Below are 14,667 nucleotides of genomic sequence, written 5' to 3'. Positions count from 1 at the left end.
CACCGAAGACCCAAAGGCACAGATCCCGCAGATACAGAGCTGATCAGTCCTCCCCGGGCAATCGGATGTCTCGCAGGGATCAACATCAACGGAGCCCGGACTCTCCGTCTACACCATCCAGGAGGAGAGACCGCATGGAAAGCTAAATCCTCATACTCCCTACCTGCCAGGTGTCTCCATACGTGAGTAACCATCCACACTTACTTATCCTTCCCCCCTCACTCAGCAGGGCTCGTACTTCTCTATTAGGAACCCTGCCCTGTATGGTCCCTCAAACTAACTTTCAAGCTTCATTTCAGATGATAAGCGGACTTTACACAGGAACACGGATACCGAAGCAACATTAACCAAACCTCCTGGGGACCTATACCATTTCCCACACTACTCATCACTGATCTCTGAACGCTGCTCTGAATATGCACTGAATCTGACACCAATATCTTTAAGAAGGATCTCGTTCCGGAATGCACTACCTTTTAAGAAACCCCTTGCTCCCCAGCTGGGAGAACTGCATCCCCTACTTAAAGACTTGAGACTCCCGTTTCTCCCCTTACCCCCTCTTGCTGGACTCTTTTCATGTTGCCATCTCATACATGGAATGAAGCTCTATTCCACCCCTTTACCCCCTGTTCACAGAAACGCTCTCACGCAATTGGCAGGATCTCTGGTAAAGTCATGTTAAATGACAGGTAATCTTTATCATGCTACCATAGGAACATGAGTATTCTATCTTTAAATGTTTTATTATGTTCTTTATTATGTTTTTCTTTGTCAGCCTGGGGTGTCAGGCGGAACCCTCTTTTGGGTGTCAAACAGATGTTCCTCCCAACTCTCTGAGAATGAAGAAGTAATCTTCACACTTACCACCACCATTCTTTCAGGTAGAGGCTACCTGCATCGTACGTATCTCCAAACCTTCCCTGACACCCCGGACTCTCAAACAAACAAATATATAAAACTTTGATGCTTTATCTAGCCTCCCCTGATTGCATATATTTCCTCTTTGCAAGGAGAAGTCACACTCAGTACAGGCACCTGGCAGGATTTTCTGTGATATCTTCTGTGATATTTTTATGATATCACAGTGTTACTTTCTATGTTCAAATTGTGGTATCCAGTTCTTTAGGACACTCCGGTTTTCTGTTTTTTGTTTTCATTTACACACAGGTTATTAAGATGTTTCTATTGCACTTTTGATAGGCTCCCCATTGTACTCACCATATCCTAAACACGGTCCAATCCTTTCTCCCCGGATCGCAATTTTTCTGTGGTCGCAGTCCTCTCTCACGTTCCTGCACAGCGGTCCCACTGGGATTTACGCTGAACCTCCAGGCTTTTCTTCTTTTTAGGTTGCGTGGCCAAACTACCACCACCTCTGGTTGAACTCTTACCCCCCTTTCTTTTTCCTCTACCCCTTCTTCTCTTTCTCTCTTTTCTAGTTGCTTTCCCCCCCTCTACTTCCACTTTCTTCTTCCCTTTTCTTCCCCTTCTTTTGTTTCCTCTTTCTGCTCTCCTCCCTTCCCCCTTCCTACCCCCCCCCCCCCCCATCTTTTATATACCTTCTGTGTTCCTCTCCTCCCCTCTTTCCCTTTTCTAATTTTTTTTTTATTTTCTCGTTTTCTGACTGGATCCGCCTGTCCCTCTTTGCGGTGCTCTCTGTTTGCCCTCCCTTTCTGTATGTGACATTATTTCGAAGAGGTGGCACCGCAACCTCACAGCGTAAAAAATATAAAAAGATTTGCAATCCCAGGCCCAAGCCATGTCCTCTCTGACTCTGAAGTGCCTATCTCTAAACGTGAAGGGCCTTAATCTACCAGAAAAAAGATCACAAGTCTTATCTTCTCTCACCAAACACAAGGCCCACTTCATATTCCTACAGGATACACACTTCCGCTCTGACGCTGTCCCCAAACTGTCCAACCACATCTACCGAATGGCCATTCACTCCACCAACCCTGACTCCAAAACAAAAGGTGTATCCATTCTTATAATCGAAAAACGCTAACTTTCTTCTCTCTGACTCACTTGTCGACCCAGAAGGCAGGTACATCTTTCTTATGGGCTCTTATGCCTCAAAGCTGATCACACTGGCTAATATCTATTGCCCTAACGAACGATCACCAAGTTTTTCTTTAAAAAAACGTGCGACCTTCTGTCTACTTTCGGAACAGGTATAGTCCTTCTAGGAGGGGACTTTAATGTCCCCCTAAATCCCCTACTGGATTCCTCCACAGGAACATCTACCTTGACCTACAAAGCGTTACGCCAGATCAACCTACAACTTCAATCTCTAACTTTGCATGACACCTGGCGCACTTTGTTCCCCTCAGATAATGAATATACTTTTTTTTCAGCACCGCACCAAAAATACTCCAGGATCGATTACTTTTTTCTCTCTCAGTCAGACCTTCCGCAGTCCACTGTAGAACTGATGTTTCTGTCGGATCACCACCCGATCTCAGTGTCCTTGTCCTTCCCTGAATCCAACTCCAGGACAAAGTCTTGGCGCTTGAATTCTTCCCTTTTCAAAAGACCCTATAGCGATAGAACATATCCGCATGAGGATCCAGCAATACTTTACGGAAAACTCCAGCCCGGAGATCTCTTCAATCTCCCTTTGGGAAGCACATAAGTGCGTGATTCGAGGTGAACTCATTGCCCTGGCCACAAAAGCTAAAAAACAACATCAGTCTTACATAAATTCCCTCATCAGGACAATCAGTTCCCTTGAAACTGCTCACAAACGTACCCACGCGCAAACTACCCTAAAGGAATTAATACATACTCGCTCCTTGCTCCTAGAGGAGCTGGGCAAATGCTCTAGAAGACGCTACATCCTTGGCCAGAGGATTTTCTATGAACAGGGAAACAAATGCGGACGCCTATTGGCACACGGGGTTCAAAAATCCAAACTCTCATCCACAATCCACCATATACGTGACCCTGGGGGAGGCCTTCTGGTCAAGAATGAAGACATTGCTGGAGCATTTGAAAAATTCTATTTCAAATTATACAATTTGCAGCCCACCAGTACCACACAGGCTAACGCCAGCACACGCACTGCATTAATCAAAGAATTCCTATCTAAATACAGCCCGAAGCCAGTATCTTCCCAGCAGTCCAGGGATTTGGAGGACCCTATTTCAGCGCCTGAAATAGACTCAGCTAAGAAGCAAATGAAAACGGGCAAAGCCCCAGGCCCAGACGGCTTCTCCCTCCAATACTATACGGCCTTTACAGACTTATTAGTTCCTAAACTCCTTGACACATTCAATGCCTTATCTAATCCCCAGGTAAAACCAGATAGAATGTTAGCAGCACACATAGCAGTAATCCCTAAAGAGGGCAAGGATTCCTCTGCAGTAGCTAACTATCGACCGATATCTCTCCTGAATGTAGATATCAAAATCTACGCAAAAATATTAGCAAATAGACTTCTTCCCCTGGTGCCTGATCTTATCTCGTTAGACCAGGTAGGTTTTGTTCCTGGCGGCGAAGCTAGGGACAACACCATCTGCACACTAAACTTACATCATTGGATCACGTCTTCCAAATCACAAGGATTTTTTCTTTCACTGGACGCTGAGAAGGCATTCAACAGAGTGGCCTGGGACTATATGCAGGAGGTACTCGCTGCTGTAGGATTGGGGACACGTATGCTGTCATACATCATGGCGCTTTATACGAACCCCTCCGCAGCTGTGAAAGTCAATGGCCGCCTGTCGAGCGCCTTTCCCATCAGCAATGGCACCCGTCAGGGTTGTCCACTCTCACCTTTGATTTACATCTTAACCCTGGCACCCTTCCTCAACAGACTGAGAGAAAACCCAAATATTCAAGGGGTTACGCTGAAGAACAGAGAGTTTAAGGTCGCAGCCTTTGCTGATGACATTCTGCTCGCTCTGCAATCGCCCCATATATCCCTGTCCAATCTCCTCAAAGATGTTGAACACTTTAGCAACTTATCTAACCTCAAAATTAACTATGCCAAGTCTCAAGCACTAAACGTTCCCTTCCATCTCAGGTAGTGACACTTTGCCAAACATTGTTCCCATTTCGTTGGGAACAAGATACATTTACATATCTTGGCATTCAAATTCCCACTCGTTTGTCGGACTTGTACTTGAAAAACTTTCACCCGGCCCTTCTCCAGATCCAAAAACACCTGAAAGAATGGGAGTAGCTTAAACATCTCATGGTTCGGTCGCTCGGCCCTGATTAAAATGACTGTCCTGCCTCGTCTACTCTATATTATGCAATCAATTCCCATTTCTTTACCAGCAATCTTCTTTAAATCCTATCGTAGAGCCTGCTCCGCTTTCCTGTGGAGGGATTCTTCGCCCCGTATTAAATTTACCAGACTTACATTATCTAAACTTAGAGGGGGAATAGGTTTACCAGACCTTCAAAAATACAACGCATGTCACCTCACGAGGATTGCTGATTGGAACATCCATGCTCATAAAAAATCATGGGTCTTCCTAGAGAAATCATTCTCGTCAGGACCCTTACTCCTCCTTCCTTGGCTATCCTCCAAGAACTGGCCCCTCGATCTCTCAGCCCATCCGCTTATTTACCCTACACTTCTGGCCTCCAAAAAGAGCCCTTTAATCTCTCTACGGGGGAACCCTGATTTCTCACCGGGGATCTTTGAGAATTTTCTGAGTCAGGAATGGCCATTCGAAGATGTTCTTGCACTTCAATTCTATTCTAATGAGAGACCCTTATCCTTCGAGTCCCTAAAATCCATCTCTAAGACATCTTCTCTACCATTCTGAACATACAGACAAATTAGACATTTCCTCACAACCCATGCGAGTCAGTCTGTCTGGACACGACAACTCACACCCTTTGAGTCCTTGTGCCATCGTAAAACACCGCAAAGACACCTAATCTCCCTCCTTTACTCCCTCCTCTTAGAATCTCCAACACAGACTCCTGCCCCTTCACAACATTCCTGGAATAGAGATCTCCAAACCCCCTATCCGCGGAAGACTGGAATACTGTGTACGAATACGCGCATAAAGGCTCGCTGAACGTGGCTATCCAAGAAAATGGCTATAAGGCGATCACCAAGTGGTATAGGACCCCATCGCGCCTTCACAAATTCTCTGCTAGCATCCCTGATACATGCTGGAGATGTGGCTCGGGGGTGGGAACAATGCTCCATATATGGTGGGGATGTGAGAATATCCAGCCCTCCTGGAAGGAGGTCCATAGCCTCATAGCGCACATAACGACCTACACTCTAGATTACTCCCCGTCCCAATTTCTCTTACACCACACATTACCCAAAAAGGTTTACTATAAATCACTGGCTATGCATATGGTAAATGCCGCCAGACTCTCTATACCCAAGCATTGGCGTTCAACTGTCACCCCAACAGTCAGGGAATGGTTTGCACGGCTTTCCTCTATAAAAGAAATGGAAGAACTGATTTATACCTCACAAGACAGGATGCATAAATTCTCGGAAACATGGGCTTGCTGGTCCCACTTTGTTACTACTGAACGCTACCGTCAGCATGTACACTAAGATGGTCTGGGAACTTGCGGAACTGTCTCCTGTGCCGAGTTGGGGGGAGGGACAGGTGCGGATCTACTCGCTCCCCCCCCCCCCGATTTCCTTTCCTCGTTTTATGTTCGCTTTACCCTCCCCCTCTTGTCTGATCTTCTCTCCCAACTCTCCCCTTCTTTCTCTTTCCTTCTATTCCTATACTCTCTATATGGAGGGGTACCCTGTCTGTGTCCGGTTGGGATACACTGCAAATTACTGATTGAACACGTTCGAGATACCACACCTTCTCCTGCCTTTGTTTGGGGCGGGGGGAGGGTTGGGGGGAGGGGACAATAGAAAGTACGATCCTCCGCCCACCTCCGCAAATTCACAACTTTATGCTTCGATTGTATTCACTTATGGTCAGTAAGCTTTATGTTGTATCAAGACATAAATACCCTCTATGTTATTCTGTCAACTGCTGTTTCAAAACAATACTCTTGTTCTGTATGTTTTGTACTATGAATACGAAATAAAAATCTTTTGTGGAAAAAAAAAAAATTCTAACAGCATATCATGCCTTTTGTGGACCTCCTGCCCATTTAAGCAATATAGACCTAATATGTCTTAATTGTAGAGTACAAAACACAGGCTGGATATTCTAAAACCCTGGGTTATAGGTTGGCTTCTTCAGGTGATTGGACACTGGCAATGAGGACGTGTATATATAACCCTACCCCACTGCGTGAGTCCTCAGTTTTTTGTTGATGTCTTAAGGCGATGGACCTCTTCTTTCTTATGGAGAAATCACTCTTAGCTTAACTAGTTTATTATTTTAACTTCAAATTCTTCAATTAATTCTTCACTGTCTATTAATACCACAATAGAAGCAGTGCATCTAGATCAGTGCAACCTTGGTAAAACCTTGGGAACAATACCTGGACCCCACGCAGTGGGTACAGCCCTGTATTGTTGACTGAGGCACTGGATCCTGCACAGGCTCTCAACTCAGCAATTAGCGTAATGTTAATATTTTTCAGCGTGGTCAATACAAAACTTTTGTTAGTTTAACGCTCAAAAAACCTTCAGAGTTGAATTTTCCTTGTAAGTCCTTTATACAAAATCCTCTTCTAAAACCATGGTAAGTGATTACAAAGAAACAACATTGGATCTTATTATTAGCATTACCATTAGAGTGTATTTTTTTTATTGCAAATGTTTACTGTTAAGATTTTAAACTTAAAATGTAACATAGAGAGAGCGCAAAATTTGGTTGCAAGAACAAAGTTCTCTTTTAGTGTTCCAATAGTTTACTAGTTGGTAAATGTAATGTTCCCCCCCCCCCCCAAAAAAAAAATAATAATAATGTAGGCCTCATTAAGAATGTTTTTTTTTTTTCAAGACCCATGTGGTTATTTTTTAAATAAACTGATTTTTGAAAAAGAATTCATTAGGGCATATGGCCAGAGTAAATTCTAAGTTTAGTGGACCTTGGGAAAAAAAAAAAAGCTTAAAACTTTGCTACTCACTAGCAAATATTGGGGCAGTAAATAAGAGAAGCTGTGTATTTGTTCACTTACTCAGCTGCCACTACTTGAAGCAAGATCCTCTTGCCTGTTGTGGGAACTGAGATGTGCCTTCCAATGAAATTTTTGAGAAAACTGTTTCCCACATTCAGAACATGAATAAGGTTTCTCCCCCAAATGAATTGTTTTATGTCTGATAAGAGAAGATTTTCGGGAGAAGAATTTCCCACAACTGGAACATGAATATGGCTTCTCCCCTGTATGAATTCGCTGATGCTCGATAAAATCCTTACTTTTGGCAAAACGCCTACCACAGTCTTCACAGGAAAATGGGTTCTCTCCGGTGTGAGTTCTTTCATGCAAAAGGAGACTGCCTTTTCCGGTAAAACATTTCCTGCATCTGGAACACGAATATGGCTTCTCACCAGTGTGAGATCTCTCATGAAAAAGAAGGCTTTCTTTCCGAGTAAAATATTTGCCGCATTCAGTACAGGAAAATGGCTTTACCCCAGTGTGAGTTCTTTGGTGTGTAACCAGACCTAGTCTCTGGCTAAAACATTTCCCACACTCCAAACAGGCAAACGGCTTTTCTCCGGTGTGAATTCTCTGATGTGAAATTAGACTGGTTCTCTGGGTAAAACATTTCCCACATTCAGAACAAAAAAATGGTTTCTCTCCAGTGTGAATTTTCTGGTGTCTAATAAGAGCTGAATTAAGTGTAAAACATTTCCCGCATTCAAGACATGAAAATGGCTTTAACCCTGTGTGGATTTTCTTGTGTTTGGTATAGGACGAGCTAAGAGAAAAACATTTCCCACAATCAAAACAAGAATAAATCTTCTTTACAGCATCAACAGTTTTCTTTTGTGAGAAGAGTTCTGCCCTTTCAGTAAAACCTTCACGAGATTCAAAACTCGGTAATACTTCCTTCCCCCTATGAAGTATATGATGGGTGCCAAGAGGTAGGTGATCATTAACATTTCCCTCATGTGTAGAGGGATTAGGTGATAGATGTGCACAGAGAAGTACTTGATGTAGATTTGGGGCAATGTGGTTTTCATCTAAAGAATAGGATTCAAGGTCATCATCTTCAATTGTGCCATCAGAAGAGATAATGGGATGTTTTTGGATGCTGTCCCTTCTGTATCGTCCATCTGGAGAAATTAAGAGAAAACAAAAATAACTGTGGTACAGTAAAACATCATAAAATTGAAGAGCTGCTGCTATCACTAAATATAATTGTCTTCTTGACACCATCAAGCATACTCATACACACTTGATGAAGGGTCAAAATGTGATGAGAAAGGTTATCCTGCAAACCTACCACTAAATCTACAGTCCAAAGCAAGAGTCGCTTTTCTCGAACAGTGCAAGGGTCTGCCCTTGCGCCAACATCGTGCAGTCTCACTGACTTTAAAGTCTTTTCAGCATGTCCTGGCTCTCCAATATAAAATTTCACATTCTCTAAATTCTAGGAAAATAATCCAAGAAATATAGATTATTTTCCTGTGAAATCTTCAAGTCTCTCTAGTTGGAGTTCACACAGAGCAAAGGGTGGACTTCCCACCCCCATGGGGTAGCAGTATCTATTACATTGATTTCCAGCTTCTAAAGAGGGATCCCACAGGTATGGTATAAGCAGAGTTACATTGGTGCAAGCTGGACCAATGTAACTATGTATAAAATGTCCATACTTGGAATGTTCTTCAATGTCAAGGTGATGGGTTTTGGGGATTCTCCACCAGATGAAATGGTGATGACCAGAGGCATAATTAAATAAAACATGGATTGCATATCTTTCTTACTAGAATTTGTGTCACTCTCAATGTGTAGGTCTGATTAATGGAGTGAATAATCCTTGGAATTACTTTGACTGCCATTGCTGGAGTCCAAAAAAGTTTTTTTTTTAGTCTTGGTTATATATACACACCCACACTGTATAGATTAATGATATCACTTGGAATGATTACTTCTTATTATTGATTAAACTTTATGAACAATTTTTATCTTAATGTGACCCTGTTAGCATAGGAAAAAAGGCAACACCCTATAAAAGAAGCAGTTTAATATTCACCCTTCTAAAAAAAAAAAAAAAAGAAAACAAGCTCTCACATACTAAGTAGCAACTGTATGCAAACACCACCAAACAATCATTGTAAGACATTTTTGATTATGGTACCTCTAGACAGGAAAATAGGTGAGGTCTTGTATGCGTGCTAGGGTTGTTATAATAAATTATACAGTATATGTATAATTTTTTTTGCCTAAACTTCATTGAATTTGTCATAAATACAGATACAACATTGCATGGTTTGTAAAAAAAAAAAGTATTTTTGAAAGGTCAATAGTCCATCTCCTAATTAAAGGTCCATGATTATTTTATTAAGAATTATCAAACCAATTTGTTTTTAACCAGACAAATGTACTAGGCAGCCCAGGGGTTGCTACCATAGACGCAATATTCAAAGTTGTCGGGCTTGGTTGGCTCCTGGACTGGAGGGTCTGAATGCAATATTGGAGATTCTGGAGTTTGTCCAGAAGAAAGACCTTAGACAGGGCCATATCCAATATCAGGCATAGATACTCCAAAACAATTAGACAGTTCCAGTGCTGCTTTCTGGAGATTTAGAATCCACCCAAATCTCTGTGGGGCCTGCACAGTCTGTTTGACACTGGGTGACAGGACCTTAGTCAACTGAAGGAAGAAGGAAACATGCAAGTAAGCATCCTTGGTGTTCACATCTACACCATGTTTATGTTACATACCAACCATTGGTTACAAACCTCATTCAAAGTCCCAAACCTTCCCCCCTTCTGACCTGGTGGAATACATGTGGAATTCCGGAGGACGGTATCGAGAACCTTTTTTTGGGTTTCCCCGGGAGATTGTGAATAGGTTTGAACAAAAACCTTGAAGTCCTTTTCCGGGACAATGGCTATGATCCTTTGAGAAAATAGCAACTGTTTTGGGGATGTTGGCATGTTTGGTAACATGAAGCGGGGTGGAGGTAGAGAACAAAATTTCACTTTATAGCCTCTGGATACATTTTGGACCTGAATGTCTGAAATGTTCTGGGACCAGATGACCACAAGGTCCAACAGACGTCCCCTGACAAGTTTGGGTGTCCCCTCATATTGAGGGGGGCTTGTACCTGTGGGCTAGGACTTGCGGCAGAACTAAGTTTTAGTAACTCTTCTTAGCTTCAGAAGAGGATTTCCCTGTTCAGGATTTTGTCTTCTTTTTCTGAGGTAATAGGGGACTTTCCCTCCCAATGACCTCCTTTTTAAAATTGTCTGGGGATTTGCCAAGAAGGCACTCTGCATCACAGGGCATTAACAGAAGGCAATTTTTGCACTGATGACCAACATCTGAGCCAAAGGGTCCTCTACATGTGCACTGAAAGGAGGTCCATTCTGGGTATTTAGTCAATATTATCCACTAGTCCATCAACACAATAGAACAGGGTAACAGAGAAGAACTCAAGTTGTCGGAGGAAAGAAAGGTCAGTCAAGATAGAACCAAGATCCTGAAACATGGGCTTAGACCAGACAGTTAAGACTTAGCAGATGTACATGGTCACAATGGAGGGTTGCAGGGCAGGGCTTGCAAGCAGGAACAGGGCCTTAGAAAGAGCTTCCAGTCACAAAGTTTTTAAACAAAAGGGACAGTTAAGACAGGAGATGGTCAGGTCCACAACAGGATTGATCCACTTTTTTAAAAACTCCTCCTACATAGGATATTGTTCAGTAAAATGCTTGGGAGGGGATACATTTTTTTTCCCAGGATTTGGCCAGTTGCTGTACAAAACAAGGCACAAAAACAAGTGGACAGAGGTTTTAGCAGGCTGAGGACTTTTCAGAGAACCAAAGCTTGTGAGCTTTGGTATGGCAGAAGTAGGTTGCTACAGTTCAAACATGTGTACACTGCCTCAAAAAGGACTGAAATGGTATTAAGTTCAGGAGGTATGTCAGTAGACTGAGACTCCTCATATACCAGGTCCTTAAAAAACAGTCAAGGTACAATCCTCATCCTTCTCAGGTGAATGTGCAGAAGCAGTTACAGCAGAAGAAAATTAAGGGTTTGACTCTGAAAGAGGGGGTTGGTTGCACTCTTGCAACCCCTGCATTCTAAAGACAGGTAACATGGCTGCAACTTCCCCCATAAACTCAATGTAGTAGCAGAACTCTACTCTTGATAAAGGAGGAGGGGAGCACCTCTAATGGGGTAAAGAGACCTCTAAGGTGGGTAGAGACTCAAGCAGTGGATAGTGGTTTGGGCCTTCAGTGTCAGAACCCCTAAGGGGTGAGCTGAATACCCACCTCTTCCCCAGAGCTGTTAGCTGATTATAAGCAGGCAAGGCCGGCAGGGCCCCTTGCATTACTGTTCCCCATAGTAAAAACCTGCAAGTGAGGGATTCCCACAAAGGGGTACTCTGTGACATACTGCCAGAACAGGAAAGGTTAATACTGCCTGTGACTAGTCATTGGAAGCAGCAGGGAGCTTTATCTCATCACAGAAAATCAGGTTGCTGGAGTAGCCAAGTAGATGGTGGGAGAGGGTGAGCTGAATCATGGGCATAGTCCAAAATGGCACATGTATGAGAAGTACAAACAACCAGAAGGAGGCTGTGCAGACTCAGAAGAAAGGCATGGGCAGCGAGCCTGTCCAATGGCACCAAAGTAGCTGGTGCTCCTTAGGTCAACACCTCAGGGGTCTTAAACCAGCAAATCCAGGCTCACATAGGGGCCAAAGCCCTGACTTCCTGCAGTCCCCACCAGGCAGGCAGTATCCCGGGAACATGCCCAGCCAGCTGTCTTCACCCTCCCAGTGGACATACAAACTAAGAAGTCTTCAGGGACAGGTTCCCCCCTGGATGGGAGGACCGGTGCCTTGGTAAAGGCCTAACACATTTCCCATTACAGGCTAGCCTGCTTAGTCTTCACAGCAGGATCTGGGTATGGCCCTCCAGAGCTAAACAAGGCTCTGCAGAAACTAGAGAATTTTGCTAGTAAAAAAAAAAAAAAAAAAAAAAAAAAAAAAAAAAGGAGGAGGAGGTCTGCTTCTCTCAGAAGACGACGTCCATTTTCCCAGGACACCAACAATAAACCAAAGCATGCTGGGAGTGGGAGGGGTTATATTGTGTGGTCCTTAAAGCTCTTGTTTGACAGTGTGCAATCTCCTAAAGGCAGCAGCCTTACCCTACATAACTGAATAATTTTCTTATGTTCCATAATGTATGAATGAGAAAAACAGAATATAAATCATTAGGTTCATAAATCTTTATTGCTAGTCTAAAAAAGGCATACAGATCTCCAAAACACATTGGCTTCCCTTGGCTCTTTGTTAAACCTTTTCAGTTGTTTTCAAAGATCAGTGTCTACTTCAAGCAAATATAAAGATTAGGGACAATCAAGGTAATCAGAGAAGCAAAAAGGGGTTTTTGCCCAAGCAAAAAAAAAAAGAAAAAAGAAGTTTATAAGTGATAGGAATTTATATTTAGGGTTAGTCGGCCTATAGAGAAAAAAAAAAAATCTTTCTTTCAAGTTTGGTGTTTCTGCTTCCTTACATGGGAAAAAAAAAAGCCCATAATTAGATACCTGTACTCAGATGCTGCTGCTTGCCACCAGAAGCTCTCGTTTTTTGTGGGAACTGAGATGAGACATAAGATAAGTTTTTTTTGAGAACCGTTTCCCACATTCAGAACATAAATATGGCTTCTCCCCCGTATGAACCTTTTCATGTGTAATAAGATATGATCGTTCTGAAAAGCATTTCCCACAGTCGGAACATGAAAATGGCTTCTCTCCGGTATGAGTTCTCTGATGTTTGACAAGATTCGATCTTTCTGCAAAACATTTCCCACATTCAGAACAGGAAAACGGCTTGACCCCTGAGTGAGTTCTTTCATGTGAAATAAGGTGGACTCTCTGGATGAAGCTCTTCCCGCACGATGAACAAGAATACGGCTTTTCTCCTGTATGATTTCTTTCATGTGATAGAAGATGTGCCCTCTGTGTAAAACTTTTCCCACAATCCAAACAGGAATATGGTTTCATCCCTGTGTGAATCCTTTGATGTAAGACCAAAGTTTCTCTCTGGCTGAAACATTTCTTACACTCAGAACAAGAATATGGCTTCTCCCCTGTGTGGGACCTCTGATGTGAGGTAAGAGTTTCTTTACGGGAAAAGGATTTCCCACATTCAGGACATGAAAATGGTTTCACTCCAGTGTGAGTTCTCTGATGTAAGATAAGAATGTCTTTCCGGGTAAAACATCTCCCACACTCACTACAGGTAAAGGGCTTCACGCCAGTGTGAGACCTTTGATGCAAGATGAGAGTTTCCTTTCTGCCAAAACATTTCCCGCATTCAGAGCATGAATAAGGCTTCTCTCCTGTAAGAGATCTCTGGTGTGAGGCGAGGCCCTCATTCTGGGTAAAACATTCACCATGCTGAGAACATGAGAAGGTTTCACTCCCTCTACGATCTTGATGATGGGTGAAAAGGGGTGAGTAATCAGAAAAACTCCTCCAGGATATAGGACCAGATGAAAGTTCTGCACTGTGAGATGTCCGATAGAGATTGGGGGTAATGGGGTTTTCTTCTTCTTCAGAATTGGATGTTATGTCACGGTCTTCTATTTTTCCAGCTGGAGAGATGACAGGAGGTTTTTCAGTGTGTTGTCCATCTGGAGGAAATAAGTAAAAGGGAACAACTGCAGTCTAATTAAACAGATGGAAACTGTTTTGAAGCGAGCAAATGCAGAAATTGCAAAATATAACCAAGTATTGGACCCAATCTTCCAGTGTCCTAAATTTGCTTCCCCACACCATCAGAGATACCATTTTATATAAAGCCCCACATCTACGAGTATGGAAAATACTTTACCCAACTACTACAATCAACAGCCTATAATGGGAATCATGATTTTATAAAAATTCCTAATTTGCTCTGACAGCTCTCAATGTTGTTCAAGACTAATTCTTACATAATTTGTAGAATATTTGATACATGATTTGTCAGTACAAAAAAAAAAAAAAAACAGTGTTATTACCTGTTAACTACCTTTTCCAGGAATATTCCAGGATGGCTTACAGAGAGATAGGCCCCTCCCTAGCACAGGAAACACATGATCCAGATTATAAACGCACAACACAAGCAATAGCCCCTCAGTATTAATAAATAACTGAAGGCTTCAGAATAAGCAATCATTAAACCCTCATTAGCAAATCTTTATTTTATGCTTTACATTGCTAATCCACCAACAAAGAAGGGAGGGAACTGACCCCGTCCTGTAAGATTCCTGGAAAAAGTAGTTAACAGGTAATAACACTGTTTTTCCAAGTCATCTTCCAGGACGGCTTACAGAGAGGACAAAATAAAACTACCTGATCAGGGTGGGATCACAGCCTGCAGCACTTTCCTGCCAAAAGACTGGTCTTGGCTGGCAAGCAGATCCAGTCTGTAATGCATTAGAAAGTCTTGAACCTGGACCAGGTTGCGGCCTTGCAAATCTGGGGGGGAGACGCTCCTGCCCTTTCAGCCCAAGAAGTAGAAGTGGAAACCGCTCTTGTGGAATGAGCATTTACTCCTAATGGTGGTGTCAAGGATGCTGCTTTGTATGCCTCTGCGTTGGCTGACTT

The 14,667-nt window shown here is 42.8% G+C and overlaps 2 protein-coding genes across 6 annotated transcripts in view; one reads left to right on the top strand and one right to left on the bottom strand.

Moving 5' to 3' along the window:
* Nucleotides 1–14,667, top strand: part of LOC141106754 (uncharacterized) — a 227,636-nt gene that overhangs the window by 41,601 nt on the left and 171,368 nt on the right. The window contains exon 12 of the mRNA XM_073597681.1: nt 2,714–3,473. Coding sequence (XP_073453782.1) covers nt 2,714–3,473 — 760 coding nt within the window. The remainder of the gene's footprint in view (nt 1–2,713; nt 3,474–14,667) is intronic.
* Nucleotides 6,670–14,667, bottom strand: part of LOC141104515 (uncharacterized) — a 54,563-nt gene continuing 46,565 nt past the window's right edge. For 3 of the 5 annotated variants that reach the window (XM_073594093.1, XM_073594098.1, XM_073594097.1), the window contains exon 8: nt 6,670–8,177. In XM_073594093.1, coding sequence (XP_073450194.1) covers nt 7,078–8,177 — 1,100 coding nt within the window. In that variant the 3' untranslated portion in view covers nt 6,670–7,077. Of the gene's footprint in view, nt 8,178–12,288; nt 13,713–14,667 lie in introns of those variants that run through there. The other 2 variants (XM_073594094.1, XM_073594095.1) reach the window with 2 other exon arrangements.

This window comes from Aquarana catesbeiana, linkage group LG08 (genome assembly GCF_042186555.1).
Source record: "Aquarana catesbeiana isolate 2022-GZ linkage group LG08, ASM4218655v1, whole genome shotgun sequence".
In the NCBI taxonomy this organism is placed as follows: domain Eukaryota; kingdom Metazoa; phylum Chordata; class Amphibia; order Anura; family Ranidae; genus Aquarana; species Aquarana catesbeiana.
Note: the sequence above shows the minus strand (reverse complement) of the source record. Positions and strands in the feature narration are given on the sequence as shown.